Source organism: Anastrepha ludens, chromosome X (genome assembly GCF_028408465.1).
Source record: "Anastrepha ludens isolate Willacy chromosome X, idAnaLude1.1, whole genome shotgun sequence".
Taxonomy (NCBI): Eukaryota; Metazoa; Arthropoda; class Insecta; order Diptera; family Tephritidae; genus Anastrepha; species Anastrepha ludens.
The window spans coordinates 56,215,741-56,238,203 of record NC_071503.1 but is presented as its reverse complement, the minus strand read 5'-3'; the positions used below and the strand labels follow the sequence as shown (position 1 = coordinate 56,238,203).

Genomic DNA, 22,463 nt, shown 5'->3' with positions numbered 1-22,463 from the left:
ATACTTTCAGAGCCGGAGCGTTTGTATCCATTCGGAAGACATGACCCAGCCAACGTAGCCGCTGGATCCATATTCGCTGCGCTATATCTATGTCCTCGTAAAGCTCTTACAGCTCATCGTTCCATCGCCTGCGATATTAGCCCTTGTCACCGTGCAAAGGTCCAAAAATCTTACGTAGAATCTTTCTCTCAAACACTCCAAGCGTCGCTTCATCGGATATTGTCATCGTCCAAACTTCTGAGCCATACGTTAGGACGCGCATGATGAGAGTCTTGTAGAGTATTAGTTTTGTGCGTTGAGAGAGGACTTTACTGCTCAGTTGCCTACTTTGTCCAAAGTAGCACTTGTTGGCAAGAGAGATTCTACGTTGGATTTCAAGGCTGACATTGTTATTGGTGTTAATGCTGGTTCCTAAATAAACGAAGTCTTTGACAACCTCGAAATCATAACTGTCAACAGTGACGTGACATACGCGAGTGCGCCGACTGTTTGTTTGAAGACAGGAGGTACTTCGTTTTGTCCTCGCTCACCATCAGACCCATTCGCTTTGCCTCTTTATCCAGTTTGGAGAAGGCAGAACTAACAGCCCGGTTGTTAAGGGGCACACCTAGTGTGACAGCCTCAAAAAAAGGCAATTTTTGGGAATTAAAAAAAAAACCTAGTGAATCAATCGTTTTAAAATTTTGAGGGCATATTTATACATGTTTTGAGAATACACAGTAAAATTTTTGGAAAAATATTTTTGAAATGACACGCGATCTCCGGCGGCGCCAAAACAAAAGGTCCTCCACTGCTGGAGTGATTGCAGCCTTCTCCGTAGATAAAACCTAAAAAAAAATTCTCGTTAAACGAAAACATATTGTCTGTACGATGCCCCTCGGGCGAACAAAAAAATCAAAAATTGACAAAATGGCGGCATGTTGAAAAAAAGTTAAATTTTACCCAAAATTTTGGTCGTTTTTGGCCTACCAAAATCCGATTTTTGATCAGATCAAAAAACTGGGGGGTCATCGTACGGAGAACTATATATACAAGATGCAAAAAAATTTTATAACGATCGGATCATTTGTCTCCGAGTAATCACTCCAGCAAATTCGAAAAATTCTGTTTCTACGGCTCGTACATCAGGTTAGAGAAGTCACACGACAGCGAGTCACCCTGTCTGAAACCTCGTTTGGTATCAAACAGCTCGGAGTGGTCCTTCCCAATTCTGACGGCGCTGGTGTTGAGCAACGTCACCTTGCATAGCCGTATTAGTTTTGTGGGGATATCAAATTTAGACATCGCGGCATGCAGGTAACTCCTTTCCGTACTGTCGAATGCAGCTTTGAAATCGACGAAAAGATGGTGTATGTCGATTCTCCTTTCGTGGGTCTTTTCCAAGATTTGGCGTATTGTGAATATTTGGTCGATGGTAGACTTTCCAAGTTGTTGTTGTTGTAGCAGCATAAACATTCCCCATACTTACATACGGGAAATGCTGCTGGGGTGGCAGTCCTTGGTCGGATATAAATCCGGGTCGTTTCGGTAACGTAGAACCGACTGTCGTGGAGACAGACTTTCCAAGTCTAAAGCCACACTGATAAGGTCCAATCAGTTGGTTGACGGTGGGCTTCAGCCTTTCACACAATACGCTCGCTAGAACCTTATAGGCGATATTTAGAAGACTAATCCCGCGGTAATTGGCACAGATTGCAGGATCGCCCGTTTTATGGATTGGGCAGAGCACACTTAAATTCCAATCGGCAGACATGCTTTCATCCGACCATATTTTGCATGGAAGCTGATGCATGCACTTTACCAGCTCCTCGCCGCCATGTTTGAATAGCTCAGCCGGCAGTCCGTCGGCGCCCGCGGCTTTGTTGTTCTTTAGCCGAGTTATCGCTATTCTCACCTCGTCATCGGGTCGTTTACGACAATACCGACAAGCGTCTGATGCGAGTATAACTCGCTCCGCAATCATCCTTATGTCTACAAAATAGGAGTGAAAGAAGTATTTGAAAGAATTCGTTTCAAGTCGACACCAGTTGCCCTTCGTACATAATTTCCGTAAAATCCTTCAAATTATCGGCTGCGTCGGATTTAGCAATACGACGTTACGAATTTCGGAAATGACCTACGAATTCCGAAATACGATACGAGGGGAGCGTACCGAATCTACGATTAGTGGCAAAATCAAAAGTGCAATGGGGGATACAAAATATAAGCTTTTCTTCTTATAGTTGGTAATTTTCTATTTATAGTTGGTAATTTTATAATATAACTAGCTGTTACCCGCGGCTTCGCTCGCGTTGAAGCCCTTAAATAAATATCAAAGATCATTACATTTCAATAGGACTGAGTCAATGTGATTTAGTATTTAAAAATTACTACATACAATGAGTTTCAAAAACTTAAAATATGCTTTATTTAATTACAACAACAAATGTTAAAATATATTTCACTGTAACAAAAATAAATAATTTTAAACTCTTATAATTCAAAAAGATATAATGGAGAGTATTAATCTAGGATATTTTTGTAGACTATGCTATAAGTTTTTCCGTCTTCTGCAAATATGTGTAAATTCCGGGCATTAGACACTCGCGAACATGCTACATATAGTTGACCGTGAGAGAAGCATGGCTTTTCTAAATGCACTCCCGCTACCTGCAATGTCTGCCTTTGTGCTTTGTTTATGGTAAAAGCAAAGCTATGCTTGACGGGAAACTGAACCCTTTTGAATTGGAATGGAAGGTCAGTGGGAATAATTGGAATGCGAGGTATGATAACACTTTTTCCCTAACCCATACCTGTTAAAATAGTAGCACCAAGTATATTTTGCCCCAATTTTGTTATCCGAAGCCTTGTTCCATTACATAGCAGAGGAGCATTTAGATTTCGCATAAGCATCACTGGTACATTCAATTTTAATTGAATTTTATGTGACGGTACACCCGACAGTTCAAGTGAGTTTAAAAATTCCAAAGGATATGAAGTACTTAGTTCCGTATCCATAATTGTATCCATTGACAAATATTCCTTCATTTCTCCTTGCACCTCTTTTAAAATGTCAGTGTTGATCCTAGAAACTACCTCATTTTTTGGCGTTAATATTGCTCTTGCGCACAACCACTGATCACAACTCAAATTTTGTTGCAATTCCAGAAAAACATCGTTTTCTACTAAATTGCAAAATTCTCTTGATAGTGATATATAACCTCCTTTGTCAACGTCTAAACAACCATCACCAATTTTCAACAACATTTCTGCATAAAGTCCCGAGTTCACGTCATTATGAAGATGAACTCTCATATTCGTTTTCAGGCTGAGTTTTTCAACTTTCGACCATAAGCATGATGATTTAATACATGCCTGAATTTGATCTGCTGGTGTTCCTCTCTGAATGACTGGGGTTTCTATTGCTCTTCTAGCTGTCTGCCGCTCAGCTTGTCTTTCTGAGCGAACTTATGCTTGAAAAGGCGTTTCAGTTGCTCTCAAAATCCTTTGTCGCTGTGCTTGTTGTTGTTTTTTCAGCTCTGCGTGAATCGAAGACTCTTGATTTCGTGCAACTTTTGCCGCACGGAGCCGCGACGAATTTTTGGATAGATCAGATATCCGTTTCCGAGGCATTTTTAAAGAAGAACAGAGTAAGAATTAAAATCAGTGGTAAGATTTAAAATAATCAAGTGACATCTAACCACAAAAATGACACCAAACCTCAAAAATCAAAATTTTATATATTTTATATAAAAATATAAAAATGACAGAAGAATACCAAATATCAGATCAATCTGTCATCAAGAAAAGGGTAAAACTCCAATTACTAAATTTGACCCAAACAAACAAATAAATAAACTGGGCAAGCTAAATAAAAATGTTTAATAAAAAAACAATAAATATAGAAAACTTTCAAACAGCTGAAGTTTTCAGATTTTTTGACAAAAAATTTTTTATCAATCAAAAAAACTAATTTGTTTTAATAAGAAGTATCCTATGTTACTTCTAACACCTCCAAAACCATGTGTACAAAGTTTCATAATAATCGGTTAAGTAGTTTTGGCGTGAAAGCGTAACAAACAAACTTACATTCACATTTATAATATTAGTAGGGATTCATATATGAACTGATTCTTTCCATATAAATCAAGTATTAAATTCACAATGCCATTCAGATTGTAATTTTGTGCATTCTTTGAATTTTATTTTTAAATAATTAAATTTTATATATTATTTCACAGAAAGTCCACAATATTATGTTTTAAAGAAGAAACAGCTTAGAAGTCAAATCATTTATTTAAGCGTTATTAAATTCAAAGGATGGAGGCTTCTGACTTTATAAGCCCTAGCGGTGCGACAACTGCAAATACTTCTGAAATCGGGACAGTACAGCAAGATACGTCTGTAGGTAGAAACCGTGGTAACATTAATGGTGTACCCTTCGGTAACATGGAAGTTGAAATGGAGAATTATATTGAAGAGAGTGAGGAACTTTTGATTCAAAATTATTATGCAAAAATAAAAATTAGAAATGATACAACGGAAATAAATACGGTTTCAGGTACAATTATAAGTAACAATAACTCCAGCAGGTTCCGTTGGAAACGCCTGTGTAATCCATCTGGACCGCAACCACGTCCACGACATGGACATCGTGCTATCAACATAAAGGAACTGATGGTTGTTTTTGGAGGGGGCAATGAGGGTATTGTAGATGAACTTCATGTTTATAACTCTGGTAGGTGAATGGAAATGGACCAACATGTGAGGCATATTCAAAATAATGAAAATACTTAACGTTTTAGTTACCAATCAATGGTTTGTACCAGCCATGCGGGGTGAGGTGCCACCTGGCTGCGCTGCGTATGGCTTTGTTGTCGTTGGTACGCGGATGTTTGTGTTTGGCGGCATGATAGAGTACGGCAAATATTCAAATGAACTGTATGAGTTGCAAGCTACAAAATGGGAATGGCGCAAAATGCATCCTGAATTGCCCGATAATGGACCGGCGCCGTGTCCTCGCTTGGGACACAGTTTCACAATTGTGGGTGAACGTATATTTCTTTTCGGTGGATTAGCTAACGAATCTGATGACCCCAAAAATAATATACCCAAGTGAGTTAACTTTATAACTAAACCGTTTTCATTTCTATAACATCTCTGTTGCGTCCTAATTTAGATATCTAAACGATTTGTATATTTTGGAAACTCGTGGAGTACATAGTCACAATGGAAAGTGGATCATGCCAAAAACTTACGGAGAAAGTCCGCCACCTCGCGAGTCACATACAGGTGTAGCTTTTACGAGTAAAAATGCAAATAAGCTAAATTTATTAATATATGGGGGAATGAGTGGTTGTCGGTTGGGCGATCTATGGCTTTTGGATGTTGGTAAGTATATTTCATTTTAACTTAGCGAAACAATACTGATCTATTTTTGACGATAAATAGATTCTATGACTTGGTCGAAACCGCGAACACGTGGGCATGCACCGCTGCCTAGATCTCTACATAGTGCCACAATGATTTGTAATAAAATGTATGTGTTTGGTGGTTGGGTACCTTTACTCATGAACGACTCAAAAGCAACAACTGAAAGAGAATGGAAATGCACAAATACGCTTGCAGTTTTAGATTTAGGTAATAAATAAATTTTCATATATTTTTAATAGTATATTAGAACATAACACAGATTCAATGACATGGGAAAACGTAACAGTTGACACAGTGGATGAAGATGTACCCAGAGCTCGAGCTGGGCACTGTGCAGTGGGGATTCAAAGTCGTTTATATGTGTGGTCCGGTCGTGATGGCTATCGTAAAGCATGGAACAACCAGGTCAGGGTGAGCTCAATACTGTATTTGATGTTATTTTTGCAAATAACCCGTCTACATTTGTGCTTGTGCCAGCTGACAGCTTTTTCTTCATAATTTAATATACTTATAGTATAGATTAATGTGTGTAGATACAAGTAGTGACTATCCCAGTACATATAATTCACTTAGTTACTATAGGATTTTCAAGCAGTCTCATGTATAGAACATACATTATGCCTTTGGGAGAGTCTTTTATATTTTTATATTTAATTTTTAGGTTTGCTGTAAAGATCTTTGGTATCTAGAAGTAACTAAGCCACTCTATGCAGTGAAAGTTGGTTTGGTTCGTGCTTCTACTCATGCTTTAGAATTATGTTGGACCACTACTACTTTTGCAGCTGCTTATGAGTTACAAACCCAAAAGATTGAACCAACCACAATGCCGGCCAAGGTTGTAATACCTTCAATTACTCCCAGTGCCCCATCAATGTCAGTTTCTACGAATCAGTTAACCACGAATGGTGTGACCAGCTCTATTCTTCCCTCCCCAGTATTGACTTCGGCATCTACAAAACACCAAAAAATACACAATTCAACCCTCCCAACACTGAATTCGCAACAATCTTCTACAAAAGTAACCAGCAATACTATAATACATCAACAGCAACAATCTCATTTACAGGGAGCGACAATTTATATAGCGCAACAACAAACGCCTCAAGTCCAACAACAAATCGGCCAAATTAATGCGAAAACATCTGCTCCGAATATGGCAGAGAATACAATATCAGCAGCACGCATAATAAACGCCACATCTCCAACATTAGTAAATTCTAGCTCACCGGTTAGTGCTGGTACCAGTGGTGTTATATCAGCACCCTTGGTAAATGTGTCTCAGCAACAAACGTCTGTCTCAATAATGAATAGTAACATAACTACTATACTGCAGAAGTTCCGACCAAGTACAGTGGTTTCCCGGTCTACTGCAGTAACAACACCAGTTAATACAGGAACTATCGGTATATCTTCTACACAGGCGAGTACTGGAGGTGCGAGCCTACGTGTTTTAAGTGCTGCAGGCATTCCAATAACAACAACAGCTCCAACTAACAGTGTTCGAATTGTATCAGGGAATACGGGCCAGACTTTACGTTTAGCTACCACCCAAACCACGGCCAATACAAATAACATATTAAAACAGACACAAAACACAGGAACTACAATCACTGGGCAATCGCAAAGCAGTTCAGTTACGAATACGGGAACTTCAATAGCTACTGCCACAACGATAGGTGGCAAACAATATATCATACAAAAACCGTTAACAACATTAGGCTCAAATGTACAATTTCAATTAGTAAAAACCAGTTCTGGTGGCGTTGCTGTGCAAACATTACCAAAAATTAATTTAAGTTTGTCTAAGAACACCGGAACCTCGGGAGCATTTTCTGCGGTTGGGAGTCAACAGGCTTCGGCTGGAGGACAAATACTGACAGCAACACATGTAGTTGGTACAAGTTCGGGTTCACAACCTCAACAACAGTTCATTGCCGCAGTCGGCACTTCAACCGTAAATTGTAGTGCATCTGTTGCCCATACAGTCTCTAGCGGTCAACAAAAACCTCTAGTGTCCGGAAATCTTGTAAAACTGGTTTCCCCACATACCGTTAGTGGAGGAAAATTGATAATGAAAAATTCGAATATCCTGCAGGTAGGAAAAGTTGCTTCGACTGTTGGTGGCAAGCCAGCATTTGTTATCACTAACAAGCAGGGCCAACAATTAACAAATCAACAGATTATAATAGTAACCACTGGAGCCGGTTTACGAACAATACCCGCATCGAGTGTTATGACACAAGCTGGCGCTGGTAGCATTGTTTCAATAGTGGGCTCGACATCGACCACGGCCACTGTTGCAGCATCTAGAAATGTTGTAGCTACTCAGACGGGTGTCAAAATGATTCGCGGAGTCACTAGTACAACCGGACGACCTATTACACTAACACTACCTTCAACTACGCAGTTAGCTCAGCAGCAACATGTAACCAGTCAACAACATCAGCAAAAAATAAATGTCCCATCTGGAAATATTCAGCAAAAAACTATAACGCTTGGTGGTAAAGCAGTAACAGTACAAATGGCTTCTAATCCTAATATGACTGGAGTAACTAAAACTGTTACGATTGTAGGATCAAACTCTGGGCATACTCAGCCACAAACCATTGTTACCAGCGGTGTCGCAGGCAATACAGGCAGTAAACTAGTTATGTTGCCTTCAAATCCAACTGCATGTAATAAAAAGGGTTTCGTAAATATTTTAAATGCCAGTGCTACTAGTAATACCTGTGGGAATACACTACAGCGAGCGATAACATTAACATCGAATTCCATTTTAGCTGGAGCTAATTCTCAAGTTACCATCGCAACGCACATCAGTAATAATGGGATAAATGATTCTGCTGCTGCTTTGGCATCATTGACAGATCCTAATTATACTGACGGTGACACTATGGATGATATTATCGAGCAGTTGGATGGTGCTTCAGATTCGTTAGAACTAAAAGAGTTCGCTGAATGTGAAGATATTGATGATGAGATAGCAATTATACTAGCTCCACTGACTACAAACGGGGGCAGAGGTATTAATGAACAAAAACCTAATTGTCATTATAACAATTATAAACTATGTCAACTAATGGAAATTGATTTTACGATCGATGGCATCAACTCGGCGCTTGAGACCTATTCAAGAAAAGCAAATTTTAACAGCAAAAGTAAAACCAATATCTGCCGAAAAGATGGCGGCATACGAGAGTCAAGCTATGAACATGACAATGCCACATTTGTAAGTATTGAGAAATTGTCAACGTAGATTGTATTTGAAGGTGCTTATTCTTATTTATATAGCATAATTCGTCGATCAGCCCGATTGTTTCTAATGCCTTATTAGTGCAGCCACAGTCTTCCTACATACAATCCGCATCTAATAAAACCGAAGCTGCTAGCACCCCAGCTATTTTGTTCGCATAACGTCTTACAACACAGGTACGTTATCAAGTCAAAATATTGCAAATAATGAAGGCGAAATTCTCGAGTCGAACTTTATAACCTGCGCACATTTTAATTTGCGTTAGAATCAAACTTTTTGGAATCGAACAAACTCTTAGACAGCTTGTAACGTCAGAGGGGTGGATGGAAATTTGGTCTTATATATATATATATATATATATATATAATTGGCGCGTACACCCCTTTGGGTGTTTGGCCGAGCTCCTCCTCCTACTTGTGGTGTGCGTCTTGATGTTGTTCCACAAATGGAGGGACCTACAGTTTCAAGCCGACAATTATGTCGGATCAAAAATCATCCCGATAGTGAGTGTGGCGCAGCCCGTTTATTATTTTTTTTTGTTTACTTACGTTTTATTTATTTCTTTGGTTCATTATTTGTACCAAGCTTGAGTGATTTTGCTCTATTTATAACAGAGTTATCTCCATAGTATTTGGTAGGTGGGCCGAAAATGGGTGCCGAAAATAGTGCAGTGTTCAGTTGAATTTGGCTATAATAATTGGAAATAAAACACGATTATGTTGAATAAATTCTTTTGTCTTTATTTCGTAAAGTGTGTGTTGTTGAACAAAGATCCAGAGAAGAGAAGCAAAAGAAAAAGTTACGAATAATGATAGTGGAATAGAATCATATGCGATAATTGAAAGCTGAAACAGTACTATAAGAATTGAGACTTACATTGTCTTAACTAATTAATACTTGTATCATGTGAATATGTTGCAATAAGAAACTTGCCCGTTCCAATACACTGAAATTCATTAACTTTTTAATCGTGGGCGCGAACGGGCAAAAATTTTCTTATCTCATCATTCCGAGCATTTTGCCACAAAACAAAGAGAGTATTGTGTAGGGGCCGGTGGAAATTCCAGCTAAACGTTGTTGTTGTAACAGCTTACTAAACCCTGTTAGTGCAATGTAGTCACCGGTCGTCTGCGTCTAACTCATCCAATGAGACCCAGAAAGCATAGTGTTTCGACAGGTTAGGTCCAGAGAGAGAGAGAGGGGTGTTAGGTGAGTAGTTTTAATAGGACCTGTGAAGAGATGGTTAGTATCCTGTGGTGTGCATTCACCTGCTAGAGGTATATTGTGTATGTCGGGGTCGATTTTGGATAGGTAAGAGTCTAGTCTCTTACAGTATCCTGAACCCAACTGGGTCAAAGTTACATGGGCCTCGCGAGGGTGTTGCTGTAATAGGCGGTGCTTGTGCTTCGATAACTGCATTCAGAGGTCCGGAGTTTAGGAAGATGGTAAGTGTTTCCCAATGTATGTCATTTACTGTTTGGCTATATACGTTCCGTTCCAGTAGTTGTAAATGTATTTTGTCCTGGATATCGTCAGTGTAATTGAAGAGAGTTGTTGGTTTGGGCGACCAGATCTGCGCAGGGTAATAGTTTGTAAAAAAATTGTGAGAAAAAATTGTAGTTTTCATTGAAAATTTCATCGCTTCAATCAACTTGGTCCTATCGCAACATTAAGGATTAAGGATTGTCCCTGCAACGAATTCATAGCCGCCTTCAAGATTCTTCCCGCATTATTGGTTCTTCCTGCATATTAAGGATTCTCCCCGCAACATATTTGGTCCTTCGAGCCGGATATAGTCACTCCGCTTGCCTTTTGCAATAGACGCATTCGCTTGTGTACATACATACGCGTAGCAAGAGGCGCAACGAATATTAAAAAAGTGATATGTTTGTGCATTAAATCGTGTGTAGGTTTGTGCAGCCGTTCCTGCATTTCACATCGCGAAAATTCTAAAAACCCGTCGTTGCTTGTCTATTACATAAAAAATGTCGAATTCTACTAAAACGCGCGATTCCGCTCTCAATGCCATTAAACGATATATGGCAAAAAGTATTGATGAGGCATTCACTATGGATGAAGAAAATATTGCAAGCTACCTTCAGTTATTAAGTGAACAGTGGGTTCGTTTTAATGTTGCTCAAGACGCTGTAGAAATTACTTGTGGTGCCGATGTTATTGAAATTGAAGAAAATGTGCGTATCCAAGCCGAAACTTGGTACTCTACACCTTCAGCTAACTTTAGCCGCATGAAAAATTGTCGTTCTAAATCGCAAGATAGCTCCACAAAGGCATCTGTGTCCACGGTTATACGTTTGCCCACATTCTCCGGTGACTCTACAGAATGGATTGGTTTTTTCGACGCGTTTTCCTCGTTAGTTGATAGTAACTCTGCTTTATCAGATGGACAAAAGTTGCACTATCTCCGAAGCTGCTTGAAAGGTGACGCTTTGAAAATTATCAGTGGTTTTAAAATATGTGACGCAGATTACGTTGAAGCTTGGGGTCTATTAACATCGCGGTATAAGGTTATTCGTGTAATTGTGGAATCTCATCTTCGCGCGTTGGCTGAAATTAAAAGGGCTACGCATTACAATTCTGACGCAATAAAAAGTGTAATTGATGCGTTATAACAGCATATTCGCGAGCTTAAAGCGTTGGGTCGTCCGATTGATTTTTGGGATGATTGGTGGGTACATGAGGTCGTCAGTAAGTTGGCATTCGAAACACGTAAGCAGTGGCAGTTATCGCTCGTTAGTGATGATCCTCCATCTTTTGAGCAACTAATAACATTTTTAGAGATAAGATGTCGATCGTTATAGATGTTTTCGTCGTCAACAACATCAGTACCAATTAAGGTTAAAACTGCATCAGCAAGCAAGTCGACAAATGTGTTCCACGTGGTACCAGAACAGAATAACGTGTGTGCATATTGTAGTGGACCTCATAAAATTTACAGTTGTGAAAAATTTCGTGAATTGGACTTGTGAACAAAATCACAATTCGTGAAGCAAGGTCGCGCATGTTTCAACAGCTTAAGTTCAGGTCACTATAAAGACCGTTGTAACAGTGCTTCCACTTGCCGCATGTGTAAACAACGTCATCACACTCTGTTGCGCGGTGCTTTGCATTCAACGACCGTTACCGCAGTGAACAATTACATCGGCAACGCGACATATTCGTTATGCGCTGCTGACGCCACATCAAAGGTAAGCGCAAAAACTTTTGAATTTCCAGCAAGCGTCGCCGTTCCACGCGTTTCTTCATGCTTGAACTCGAGCTCCAGTCCACCCATAGCGGTAGAAAGAGTTGTGCTGTTATCCACCGCATTAGTGAAGGTACGCGACTGTTCTGGTAATTGGCAGCCCGCACGTGCACTTTTCGATTCTGGATCACATGCTTCCTTTGTGACCGAGGCGTGTGTGCAACGCTTAGGCCTGCCGCGATCAGCATCTGAAGTTAACATTACTGGAATTGGGTCAGCGCAAGGGGGACGAGCTAGAGGTGCAGTATCACTTTCTCTTTCTTCTTTCTCTACAAATCAATGCTTTACTGTCAAAACGTTAGTTCTGTCTAAAATTACAAGCGACTTGCCAACACAGACTATAGCTACTTCATCGTGGCCACATATCCGACGTTTGCTTTTAGCCGATCCCCATTTTATGAAGCCTGGGCGGGTCGATATATTAATTGGAATAGACGTTATGGATCAACTGATCTGTACAGAACTTCGTAAGGGTCCATCTGGAGCTCCTATGATCAACTGACGGTCTTTGGGTGGACTCTGTTTGGAAGCGTGAATGGATCTGAGCTTGATATGTCACGCTTACAGTCGTTCCATTGCGATGTTCATTTGGATCGAGTATTGAACAAGTTATGGGAGTTAGAGGAAGCTCCGCAAAAAACGTATCTTACGCATGAGGAGCGTTACTGTGAATACCATTTTGAAACAACGCTTCGAAGTGAACCTAACGGACGGTTTGTCGTCGAATTGCCGCTGAAGCCCGATGTAGCTCTGGGAGAGTCGCGAAACTTTGCTATCCGGAATTTTTTACGACTTGAAAGAAGACTCGCTTGTGACTCCGATCCTCGTTTACGCTACAATGAATTCATGAATGAACTCATTGACATGAAACATATGCAGGTCACGTCAGTGACTATGAATCCAACGTATTATATGCTTCATCATCCTGTTTTAAGGGGTAATACGCAGTTATGAAGCAAATAAAAGACGGGTTGTCAAGGATTTATCCTGAAGAAACTTCAGAATATTTTAATTTGAAAATTTTTGGCGGTTATAAAAGCATCCTTCAAGAACGTAACAAAATTTTTTATTTATGAAAATGTTGATTATAGAGCGCGTCTTTAAAAAAAGACGATTTACGGTGTACATCGTAACTCAGGATTGGATTATCTGAAATCAAAAAACCAAACAAATTTTGTTAATATATTAGATTATCTAGTAATTAATCGTTCGGCTAATCAAAATAGTGAATTTTCACAAAATGGCAGCTTTTAAATGAAATGATTTCGATTTTTACGTTAAAATTTGGCCGTAAATTGATTATAAAATGGAAAATAAGTATCAGATTTACAAAAGGAACGATTAATTACTAGAAAATGTATCTTTAAAGATTGAGTTAAAACGGTTGACCGATCAAACAAGCCGTTTTCGAGATATCGTGTACACCGACTTGAAAAATGCCGTTTTGAAAAAAAAACACGTTTAAAGTTTCAATACCTACCTTAAAACGTGCTGAGGCATCTCTACATATTTAGGTATAACTCCGAAAGTATTGCTTAGATCTACTTCAAATTTCGTGCGTATACTTTTGAATATATGTACATTACAAAAATGCAATAAAAAAAATCGATTTTTTTGAAAGTCATAACTGCGTATAACCCCTTAAAGGAAATTAGTGTCACGACCAAATTGAGGGTTGTATTTAACGCGTCCGCAAAATCGACTTCCGGAAGTTCGCTGAATGACGCATTATTTATAGGACCTCAATTGCAGGAAGATTTATACTCGATCTTACTTCGCTTTAAAACACACCGCTACGCTGTAACGGCAGATGTTGCCAAAATGTATCGACAAATCTGCGTATCCTTAAAACACGCCGATTTGCAACGCATCGTATGGCGTAGCCACCCATCCCTGCCTATCCAAAATTTTCGCATGGCTCGCGTAACGTACGGAGTGGCAGCTGCGTCTCATCTAGCTGTTCGATCACTTCAAAACACGGCAAGAGATTCGTCGAATGGTTGTGCTAGGGCTGTTAGTGTTACTCTCAAGGATTTTTACATGGATGATCTATTTACTGGTGCATCTAGTAAAGAAGAACTTCGATTGTTGCAGCAAAATATTTCCGAAATATTGAGAGAAGGGGGGTTTGAACTTCATAAGTGGGCATCGAACTGCGCTGAACTAATCGCAAGCATTTCCAATGCATCTACGAACATATCACATTATATTGTTGACGATAAGGATGTTCACGCTATAGGTCTTATCTGGAACACAGAAGGAGACTACCTCACGTTTACCATTAACTTGAGGGAACCGCCAGTTAAGTTGACCAATCGCATGTTTCTATCAGATGCAAGTACGCTCTTCGATCCTCTGGGCCTACTTGCTCGCGCAACATTTTAGTCCTTCGAGCCGGATATTTCATCGCTTCAATCAACTTGGTCCTATCGCAACATTAAGAATTAAGGTTTCTCCCTGCAAGGAATTTATAGCCGCCTTGAAGTTTCTTTCCGCATTATTGGTTCTTCCTGCATATTAAGGATTCTCGCCGCAACATTTTGTTGAGTCCAATTTAGTATTAGTTTAAAATACTTTAATGTTTTTCAACTCATGTTCTTCGATATAATTTTCTGTGAACATAAGTAGGTTTTGTTTGAAATAATTGTGTACAGATAGGGAATAGTTTGTAATAAAATGGTTAGAAAAAATTGTAATTTTCATTTAAAAACAACGAGTTCTTAAATTTTGGAATTTTGCCGCAACATCATCGTTTTGTGTTCATCATTTATAGTCCTTCGAGCCGGATATTTCATCGCTTCAGTCAACTTGGTCCTATCGCAACATTAAGAATTAGGGGTTCTCCCTGCAATGAATTTATAGCCGCCTTCAAGATTCTTCCCGCATTATTGGTTCTTCCTGCATATTAAGGATTCTCCCCGCAACATTTTGGTCCCTCGAGCCGAATATTTCATCGCTTCAATCAACTTGGCACAATCTGCAGGATTATGTTCAGAACGAACGTGGTTCCAACATTCGGGAGGCAAAACTTCTTGAATATCAGCCACGCGGTTGGCTATAAATGTCAACCATCTGCTGGGGTGAGCTTGTAACCATGCCAATGTTATAGTAGAGCCAGTCCAATCGAAAAGCGGATAACGGAGATCAGACCAGCAGTGCAGCACGCTTCACACTAGTTTAGCAGCAAGATGAGCGGCGCATAATTCAAGACGTGGCAACGTTGTCGGCTTAAGCGGAGCTACCTTAGTTTTCGACGAAATTAATGACACAGTAATGCTACCGTCGCTTTGTGTTGTTCATGCATACAAAACGGCGGCGTAAGCGCGCTCGGACGCGTCTGCGAATACGTGCAATTGCTTAAATGACCCAGCTACTTCAGTACCAAATCAACGGTTCACCTTCAAATGTGCCAATTGCTTGAGTTCTATGCGATGCTCCAACCACTTCGTTGCGATAGACTCAGGAATGATATCATCCCAACCTACCTTAGTGCGCCATATGTCTTCCAATAGATTTATGTATTTGAAATTAATTATCGTTTGTCTACGTTCATAGTATTATTATTTTTCTTACATAGCGGCCATTTTCTTTTTTCATATTTATTTTATTTCTCACGCACTATGTCCCATGAAAACTTCTTAAGCTTCTACTAAAGTAGAACTTAGTTAAATGCCATTTGGCGTAGTAGTAAGCTTGTGTTGAACTTGCCACTGAAGGACAAAATAATAAAATTGCGATGGCTATTCTGTTACCAATCAAATTATGAGGAAATTCAAAATTACGATTTTATTGATCATATGCATTCCATATATGTATAATAATTATGAAGTGTACTCAAGCTCGGGTTAACTAACATGTATTCGCTATACCTGAGAATGATAGACTACAATATTGTAAAGTACAAAATATAAAGTAAGTGAAGTGCCAAGCAGGACAGAGTAAATAGTACATGCAGAGTTTTGCTTATTTTCTGCACTGACGCCACTCGATTATCAAATTCGGCAAAAACAAAATAGATGCATCACCACCTTCTATATTCTCTACATCGTGCGTTATGCTCAGCTTTGTGCAACTACAATTTTTGAAACTGCTAGTAAAAGATTAGCATACGTTGCTGTATATTATATTTCAAATGGTTTTTCAAAAGTGACGCCTAGATGTCAGTAGAGAATAAATCCTAGACGGTACCTTTTTGTGTCATCTTTGGCATTTGCCAAGTAAGAAAATAAATAATTTTACACGATAGAACAACTCGTTTAAATTATTGAAACATATTTTGAAAGTGAAATGAAAAAAGGTGATGCACTAATCTCTGCCATATTCAATTTGATGGTGCATTTTGTTATAAAAGAAGTCAACAAAGGTGGTACATTACTAATTAAAACAACGCAAATATGTGCCTATGCAGACGATATCGCCATTCTTTCGAAGAACACGAACGACTTAAATGAAACCCTTTTTAAAAATTGACAAATTTGCCAACCATATTGACCTCTTCGTTAACGAGTGTAAAACGAAATAGATGCTGAAATCAAGACGGCACACAAATGCACAGAATCTTCATGTAGGTGCATATACTTTTGAAGCGGTGCAACAATTTAAATCTCTAGGTGTTATGTTCACTTGTAGTGGTAACTCAACACCCGCAATCAAAGATCGCGTCAACGCCGCCAATAGAGCGTACTATTCACACTTTAGTTTGTTAAGGTCTCGTCTTTTATCTAGATCTATGAAGCTGACCATGTATAAACCTCTTATACGACCAATTTCGACATATGGTTGCGAGGTGTGGAATATGAAAATTAATGACAGTGCGCTTATTGCTAACCTCGAAAGGAAAATTTTAAGGAAAGTGTTCGGACCCATTAAAAATGAAGAAGGCAGCGACAGAATTAGGTACAGCTCGGAATTGAACGAACTTATCCAAGACGAGACAGCTGTGCGTTTTATAAAGGCGCAGCGTATGCGGTGGTTAGGTCACGTGCTCCGTATGCCTGCTGAATCCGCTGTAAAGAAAGCCATGACTGGAAAGATAATTGGTGCGAAGGCGAAGGGAAGACCGAGAAACCAATGGATAGACGCGAAGCGATCTCACAGCAATGGGAATTCGCAACTACGAAGGAAAAGCAAACGATAGAACACTTTGGAGGAGTTTTGTGAAGGAAGCTTTGACGCAATGCTGTGAATGATGATGAATGATTATGAAAATGATTGATCTTTAAGAACAACGTCGCAATTCGTGGTACTTTTTTTATTCATTTATTCCAGCATACAGAGATCAGACTAATACAATTAATTAAATTTTACAAATCGATTAAGTTTAAATATTAGTATTAAAACCTGTTATATTGCTGTAATTATGACATAATCGGCGGCCGCCGTAGCCGAATGGGTTGGTGCGTGACTACCATTCGGAATTCACAAAAAGAACGTAGGTTCGAATCTCGGTGATACACCAAAGTTAAGAAAAAGTTTTTTTCTAAAAACGGTCGCCCCTCGACAGGCAATGGTAAACCTTCGAGTGTATTTCTGCCATGAAAAAGCTCCTCATAAAAATATCTGCCGTTCGGAGTCGGCTTGAAACTGTAGGTCCCTCCATTTGTGGAACAACATCAAGACGCACACCACAAATACGAGGAGGAGCTCGGCCAAACACCCAAAAAGGGTGTACGCGCCAATTATATATATACATATATATATATGACATAATCGGGCACATCGCATATTAGGCTCATTAATTCAATTATTGGTTTTGTTAGTTGAATGAACAAAGACTATAGGGCGAGATGTGAGCTTGGAAGAGATTGGTCAACCCATTGCAGTTAATGTTGCCCTTGATAACATTATAAATTAAATAAAAATTATTGAGAAGTGCATTCTCCTATCAGACAATGACCGTAGGCCTAAACTTTCCGTATACTGATATAATGAGGAGGACCATGGCCAAGTCAGTCTTATTCAAAGCGAATTGGGCAAACATTTTTTGTTCTTTTTCAATTATCTTAGAAAGGAGTTTATTTATTTATTTTATTTAAATCAATGGTAACAACCTTACTGACTAGATTTACAGGATAAAATAACAAAAATTTAAGAACTATCTATTTAGTTTATTTGACAAATAATACGGCACAATAAGTGACTTAAATAGAGTCCTTGGCATCACAGAATCAAGATCAAGACTCCTAGGAAGCCGATTAAGCTTTACAAGTCCTCTTGGTATTTCTTCAGTTCGCACTCTACGTAAGCGTGTTGGTGGTTTGATGTCCAATAATGTAAATTTGGTTCTAAATTTAGTCACAATAGCTCGAATAGCCGCTTCAGTGGGTCGATTAAACTGACCATAAAATGGAAGAAGCGCGCGATAAACTTTTTTAACAAAATTCAATGATTTGAAAGCGTTGTTCGTTTGTAAGACGATTCATGGTTAAATTATAGACCAAACTGAAGATGTTTGACAGTGAAACAAAACACGAAACGTGCGTCAGCTGTTTAAACCAACTGTTTAAAAAGATAATAGTTAAAAAATCCCCCGTTAGAGTCCTTGGCATCGCAGAATCAAGATCAAGGCTTCTAGAAAGCTGGTTAAGCTTTACAAGTCCTCTTGTAAGAGGGGCAAAAGTAAGGTAATCAGATCTGAGAGCTTCAACATAAAATGGATTATAAGAGCGAAGTACTCTATTAGGAACATTGAAACTTATTTGGCAGTGATCAGTCAATGGTACCAGATGTTATATCGTGTATAAACATTAATCTTTCAACAAGTCGTGGGATCTCGTGATAAAATATTGATACGCATGCACCTAGCATCGTAAGATGGCAAAGCACTATCAAAGTGTAAAGGTTGAAGAGCAAAACGTAGAGACTTGCGTTGAACTCTTTCAATTCTAAGATAATGTGAGGAATACATCGTGTTCCAGATGACGGAGCATTCTCCAACTTCACACAGACTAAAGCATTATATAAGATTTTTCTAGTGTATGGGTCTTTAAAATCACTAGCGTAGCGTCGTAAAAAGGCTAAGTTGACATATGCCTTCGAAATAATAGAGTTAATATGGATAATGAACGTAAAGCAGTAATCAAAAATAACACCAAGACCAAGAATTTTATTGACAGAGACAAGAGTTATATTTGAAACATAATAAGTTGACGAAAGGAGATTCATGGACTTGGAAAACGTGACTAGTATTAAGACATAGTTTGCTTTGTAGAGCCCAGTCATTCAGAGCATTCAAGTCTTCTTGTAATAACAAGGTATCTGATGGAGAGGACATTCTGCGAAAAAGTTTCAATTTGTCATAGAGTAAATATTTCGAATACTTGAAACACCGACCAACGTGATAAACGGAAAGTATAAACAAGATAGGACCGAGAAAGCTACCTTGTGGTGCTCCAGAAGTTGACATATGGAATTTAGTATTCCCCATTTCAAACCATTTGAAGGTATGATTTCCATAAAATGAAAGCTGAGTTGAAGCCCAGATTTTCAGGTTTCCAAATGCTTTCAAAAAATTGGTGTATATGGTGTCAACCTACTCTTAAATCAGAGACACAGAACTCAGAAGAAGCAGCTTAATTTGCAATAGTAGACCACCAAAAAACCCATGCTGACAAGGATCAATTAAGCCTTTGATAGGAAATGGTAGGAAGTCGATAATTTAGATATAAGTATAGGCCTATAATTTGTTACTTCATTTATTACCAGCTTTGAGGGTTTGAGTGATGGACGCCAACTTCAACCGGTCAATAAAAACGGCAGTAGATAGTGAAATATTGAAGATATAGCTTAATGGTGAACAAAGTGAATAAGTACAGTTTTTAAGTAAAAAAGATGATATTCCATCAGTGTCAGGAGAATTGGAGAAATTGAAATCATAGTATATTAGGTGTTTTCTAAGTCCATGACTTAATTGAATTTGAAAAAGTCAACAAAAAAGTTTATGGAGTCAGCCAAACTCTCTGAAAAAGTGTCATTAAATTTCACTGTGGTTGGAATATTAAAATACCTCTTGAGTATATGCACTATAAACTATAAATGCGATCTCGGACTTGGAATGCTGTTAGTGAAGGTGTTATAGCACAACCAGTATTAATGCAAACGCACACTCACTCACGCTCTGTACCTGTACGATCTGGTGATGCTCTTGACATTCACGTTGCTGATAAAATCTCATAAACGCATTGTGTTTCTGATGCGCCGTATAATAATATCGGTTTGTCAACTACTCCTGGTAATAATACTGAGTATTCTGCCGTTGTTGTTTCTGTTCTTTCGCCTACCGCAACAAATATTGGTTCTTTCAGGTTACATCATAAGTTCGTACGTATTTTACCCATAATTTCACTTTTGTACGATTTTTGCATACACAAAATTATTCGCGGAATATAATGGAACTATTTATATTTTCTTTGATGTATTGTGCATTCAACAAGTGATTTTAATCGCGGATAGAAGCACGTGTTGTTAAAAAATAAAATTGAATCTCCGAACGCGTATAAGAGGCATATTTTGTATTTTTTGTATAAGTAAAAGTGTAAAAATGCAACAACTGCTACTGCAGAAATAAACACTGTTCACGGAGAGGATACCGTAAGTGTAAAGACTGCGCAAAAGTGGTTTTCAAAATTCCGAAGTTGTAACTGCGAAGAAATATTTCGTAGATTCACCAATTAAACTATTGCCAAGAAATGTAATATAAGTATATTAATAAGAAATGTTTCGTTGATTCACCAATTAAACTATTGCCAAGAAATGTAATATTAGTAATAAGAAATATTTCGCTGACGTAGGCATAAGACAACTATAAATGCTAGTTATAAGAACTCATTAAATGAATTGTATTGTATACCGGTGACAAATAAAGACGCAAATTGGTTTTTTTTTTAAGCCGCGACTTGCACTTAAACTTATCTCCCGCGCTGGTCGTTCTGAAGTCTTTAACTCCTACGCCTTGCTCGAACTCGTTGAAGCTGAGCCAAATTTAACAGTCGATATGATAGCTCAGAGTTTAAATTCATCGCATGCAACAGTTCAGAGACACCTGGTTCAGTTGGGAAAGTTTTCAAAGCTGGGAAAATGGGTTCCGCATAGACTTTCCGTCGCCAACCTTCAGCAGAGACTGAATGTGTGTTCTTAGCTGCTGCAACGACTTGAAAATGAAAGTTTTTTGAACCGTATCGTTACTGGTAATGAAAAATGGGTCCTTTACCATAATCCTGTTCGCAAACGCCAATGATTAGATAAAGATGAAACACCAGAACCGACCCCTAGAGATGGCCCTCACCCCAAGAAGATTCTCCTGTCTATTTGGTGGGATATGGCCGATATTGTTTAATATGAACTTCTGGAGACAAACCAGTAATCCGGGAGCCAGGTGTAATTTTGATCTCATCATTTCAGCTAGCCTTTCTATGGCCTTCCTGCTCCGTCGAACATTTTTAGACTTCATACAATATGAGCTTATTGCTTTTATTACTGCTTGACTGTCCACGTATATATTAAGGCCGGCGGGCCAATTAAAAGGTCAAAAAAATCGTTTTTTTTTTTTCCTGAAATCAATAGCTTAGATATTCAAGAACATGAGACACAAATTTTCAGAGTTAAATTCCAAGTATTTGCAGAGCTACAGAGCCGAGCGTAGTGCGGCGTCGAGCAACCGTGCGCTTATTGTTGTAGTTTGAAGCGCGTTTTCTCGGCTTTTCATTTTCACGATTTTACCTAATTTATGTACACGATTGCAAAAAAACTAAACGAGCTATCCATTTCATTCAAAATTGTTGAGTTCTTTCTTGTTTTAGTATAGGCTAGCTCCGCGGCTTTCCCCACAGCAAAAACTTCCGCTTGGAAAATACTGCTGTGATCTGGCAGCTTGATAGGCTGTCTTATCCCTAGTTTTGAGCAGTAAATACCCGCTCTCACTCCATCTGAAGTTTTGGAGACGTCTGTATAGATGTGAAAAGTTCTATAGCCAGGCTTCATGCCCTTGTGCCATCCCTCCTCTTCAATTCTAGTGCGAAACCTTCTCTCCCATAAAGCACGGAGTCATATAGTCTGTGCAACGTGAACTCGACTTTCCTATTGAGCTGTGACCAAAGGTTCTGTGGGTGAATACTCCAGCACCCACCAACGTCCTCGCGTATTTCGTTGCCAAATTTTCTGCCATATGGTCAATAGGTGGCATGCTGAATATCATATCCAGCGCCGGCGTTGGAGTGGTTTTCATCGCTCCTGTTATACACAGAGCAGCGAGCCGTTGAATCCTTTCCAGTGGCATTAAGTATGTCAGTTTTCTCTTCGCAGTACACCATACAACAATATCGGTCTAACCACTGCCGTGTAGCACCAATGCATCAGAGAAGGTGATAGACCCCAAGTAACGCCCAGCATTCTTTTACATGCGTACAACGGATTACTGACCTTTTTCACCCTTTCCTCAACATTGTGCTTCCATAGCAATTTACTGTCTAGTATTAATCCGAGGTACCTCGCATAATCTTTGAGAAGTAGTTGGTTGTTGCCTAGCTTCGGGAGGTTCCA

The 22,463-nt window shown here is 39.0% G+C and overlaps 1 protein-coding gene across 10 annotated transcripts in view; it reads left to right on the top strand.

Moving 5' to 3' along the window:
* LOC128869167 (host cell factor-like) overlaps window positions 1-22,463 on the top strand; it is a 136,261-nt gene that overhangs the window by 86,369 nt on the left and 27,429 nt on the right. For 6 of the 10 annotated variants that reach the window (XM_054111673.1, XM_054111670.1, XM_054111667.1 and 3 more), the window contains 8 exons: window positions 4,221-4,462; window positions 4,541-4,717; window positions 4,785-5,094; window positions 5,159-5,370; window positions 5,431-5,619; window positions 5,672-5,823; window positions 6,074-8,641; window positions 8,704-10,512. In XM_054111673.1, the coding sequence (XP_053967648.1) occupies window positions 4,300-4,462; window positions 4,541-4,717; window positions 4,785-5,094; window positions 5,159-5,370; window positions 5,431-5,619; window positions 5,672-5,823; window positions 6,074-8,641; window positions 8,704-8,826 (3,894 nt within the window). In that variant the 5' untranslated portion in view covers window positions 4,221-4,299 and the 3' untranslated portion in view covers window positions 8,827-10,512. Of the gene's footprint in view, window positions 1-4,220; window positions 4,463-4,540; window positions 4,718-4,784; window positions 5,095-5,158; window positions 5,371-5,430; window positions 5,620-5,671; window positions 5,824-6,073; window positions 8,642-8,703; window positions 10,514-22,463 lie in introns of those variants that run through there. The other 4 variants (XM_054111668.1, XM_054111676.1, XM_054111672.1 and 1 more) reach the window with 4 other exon arrangements.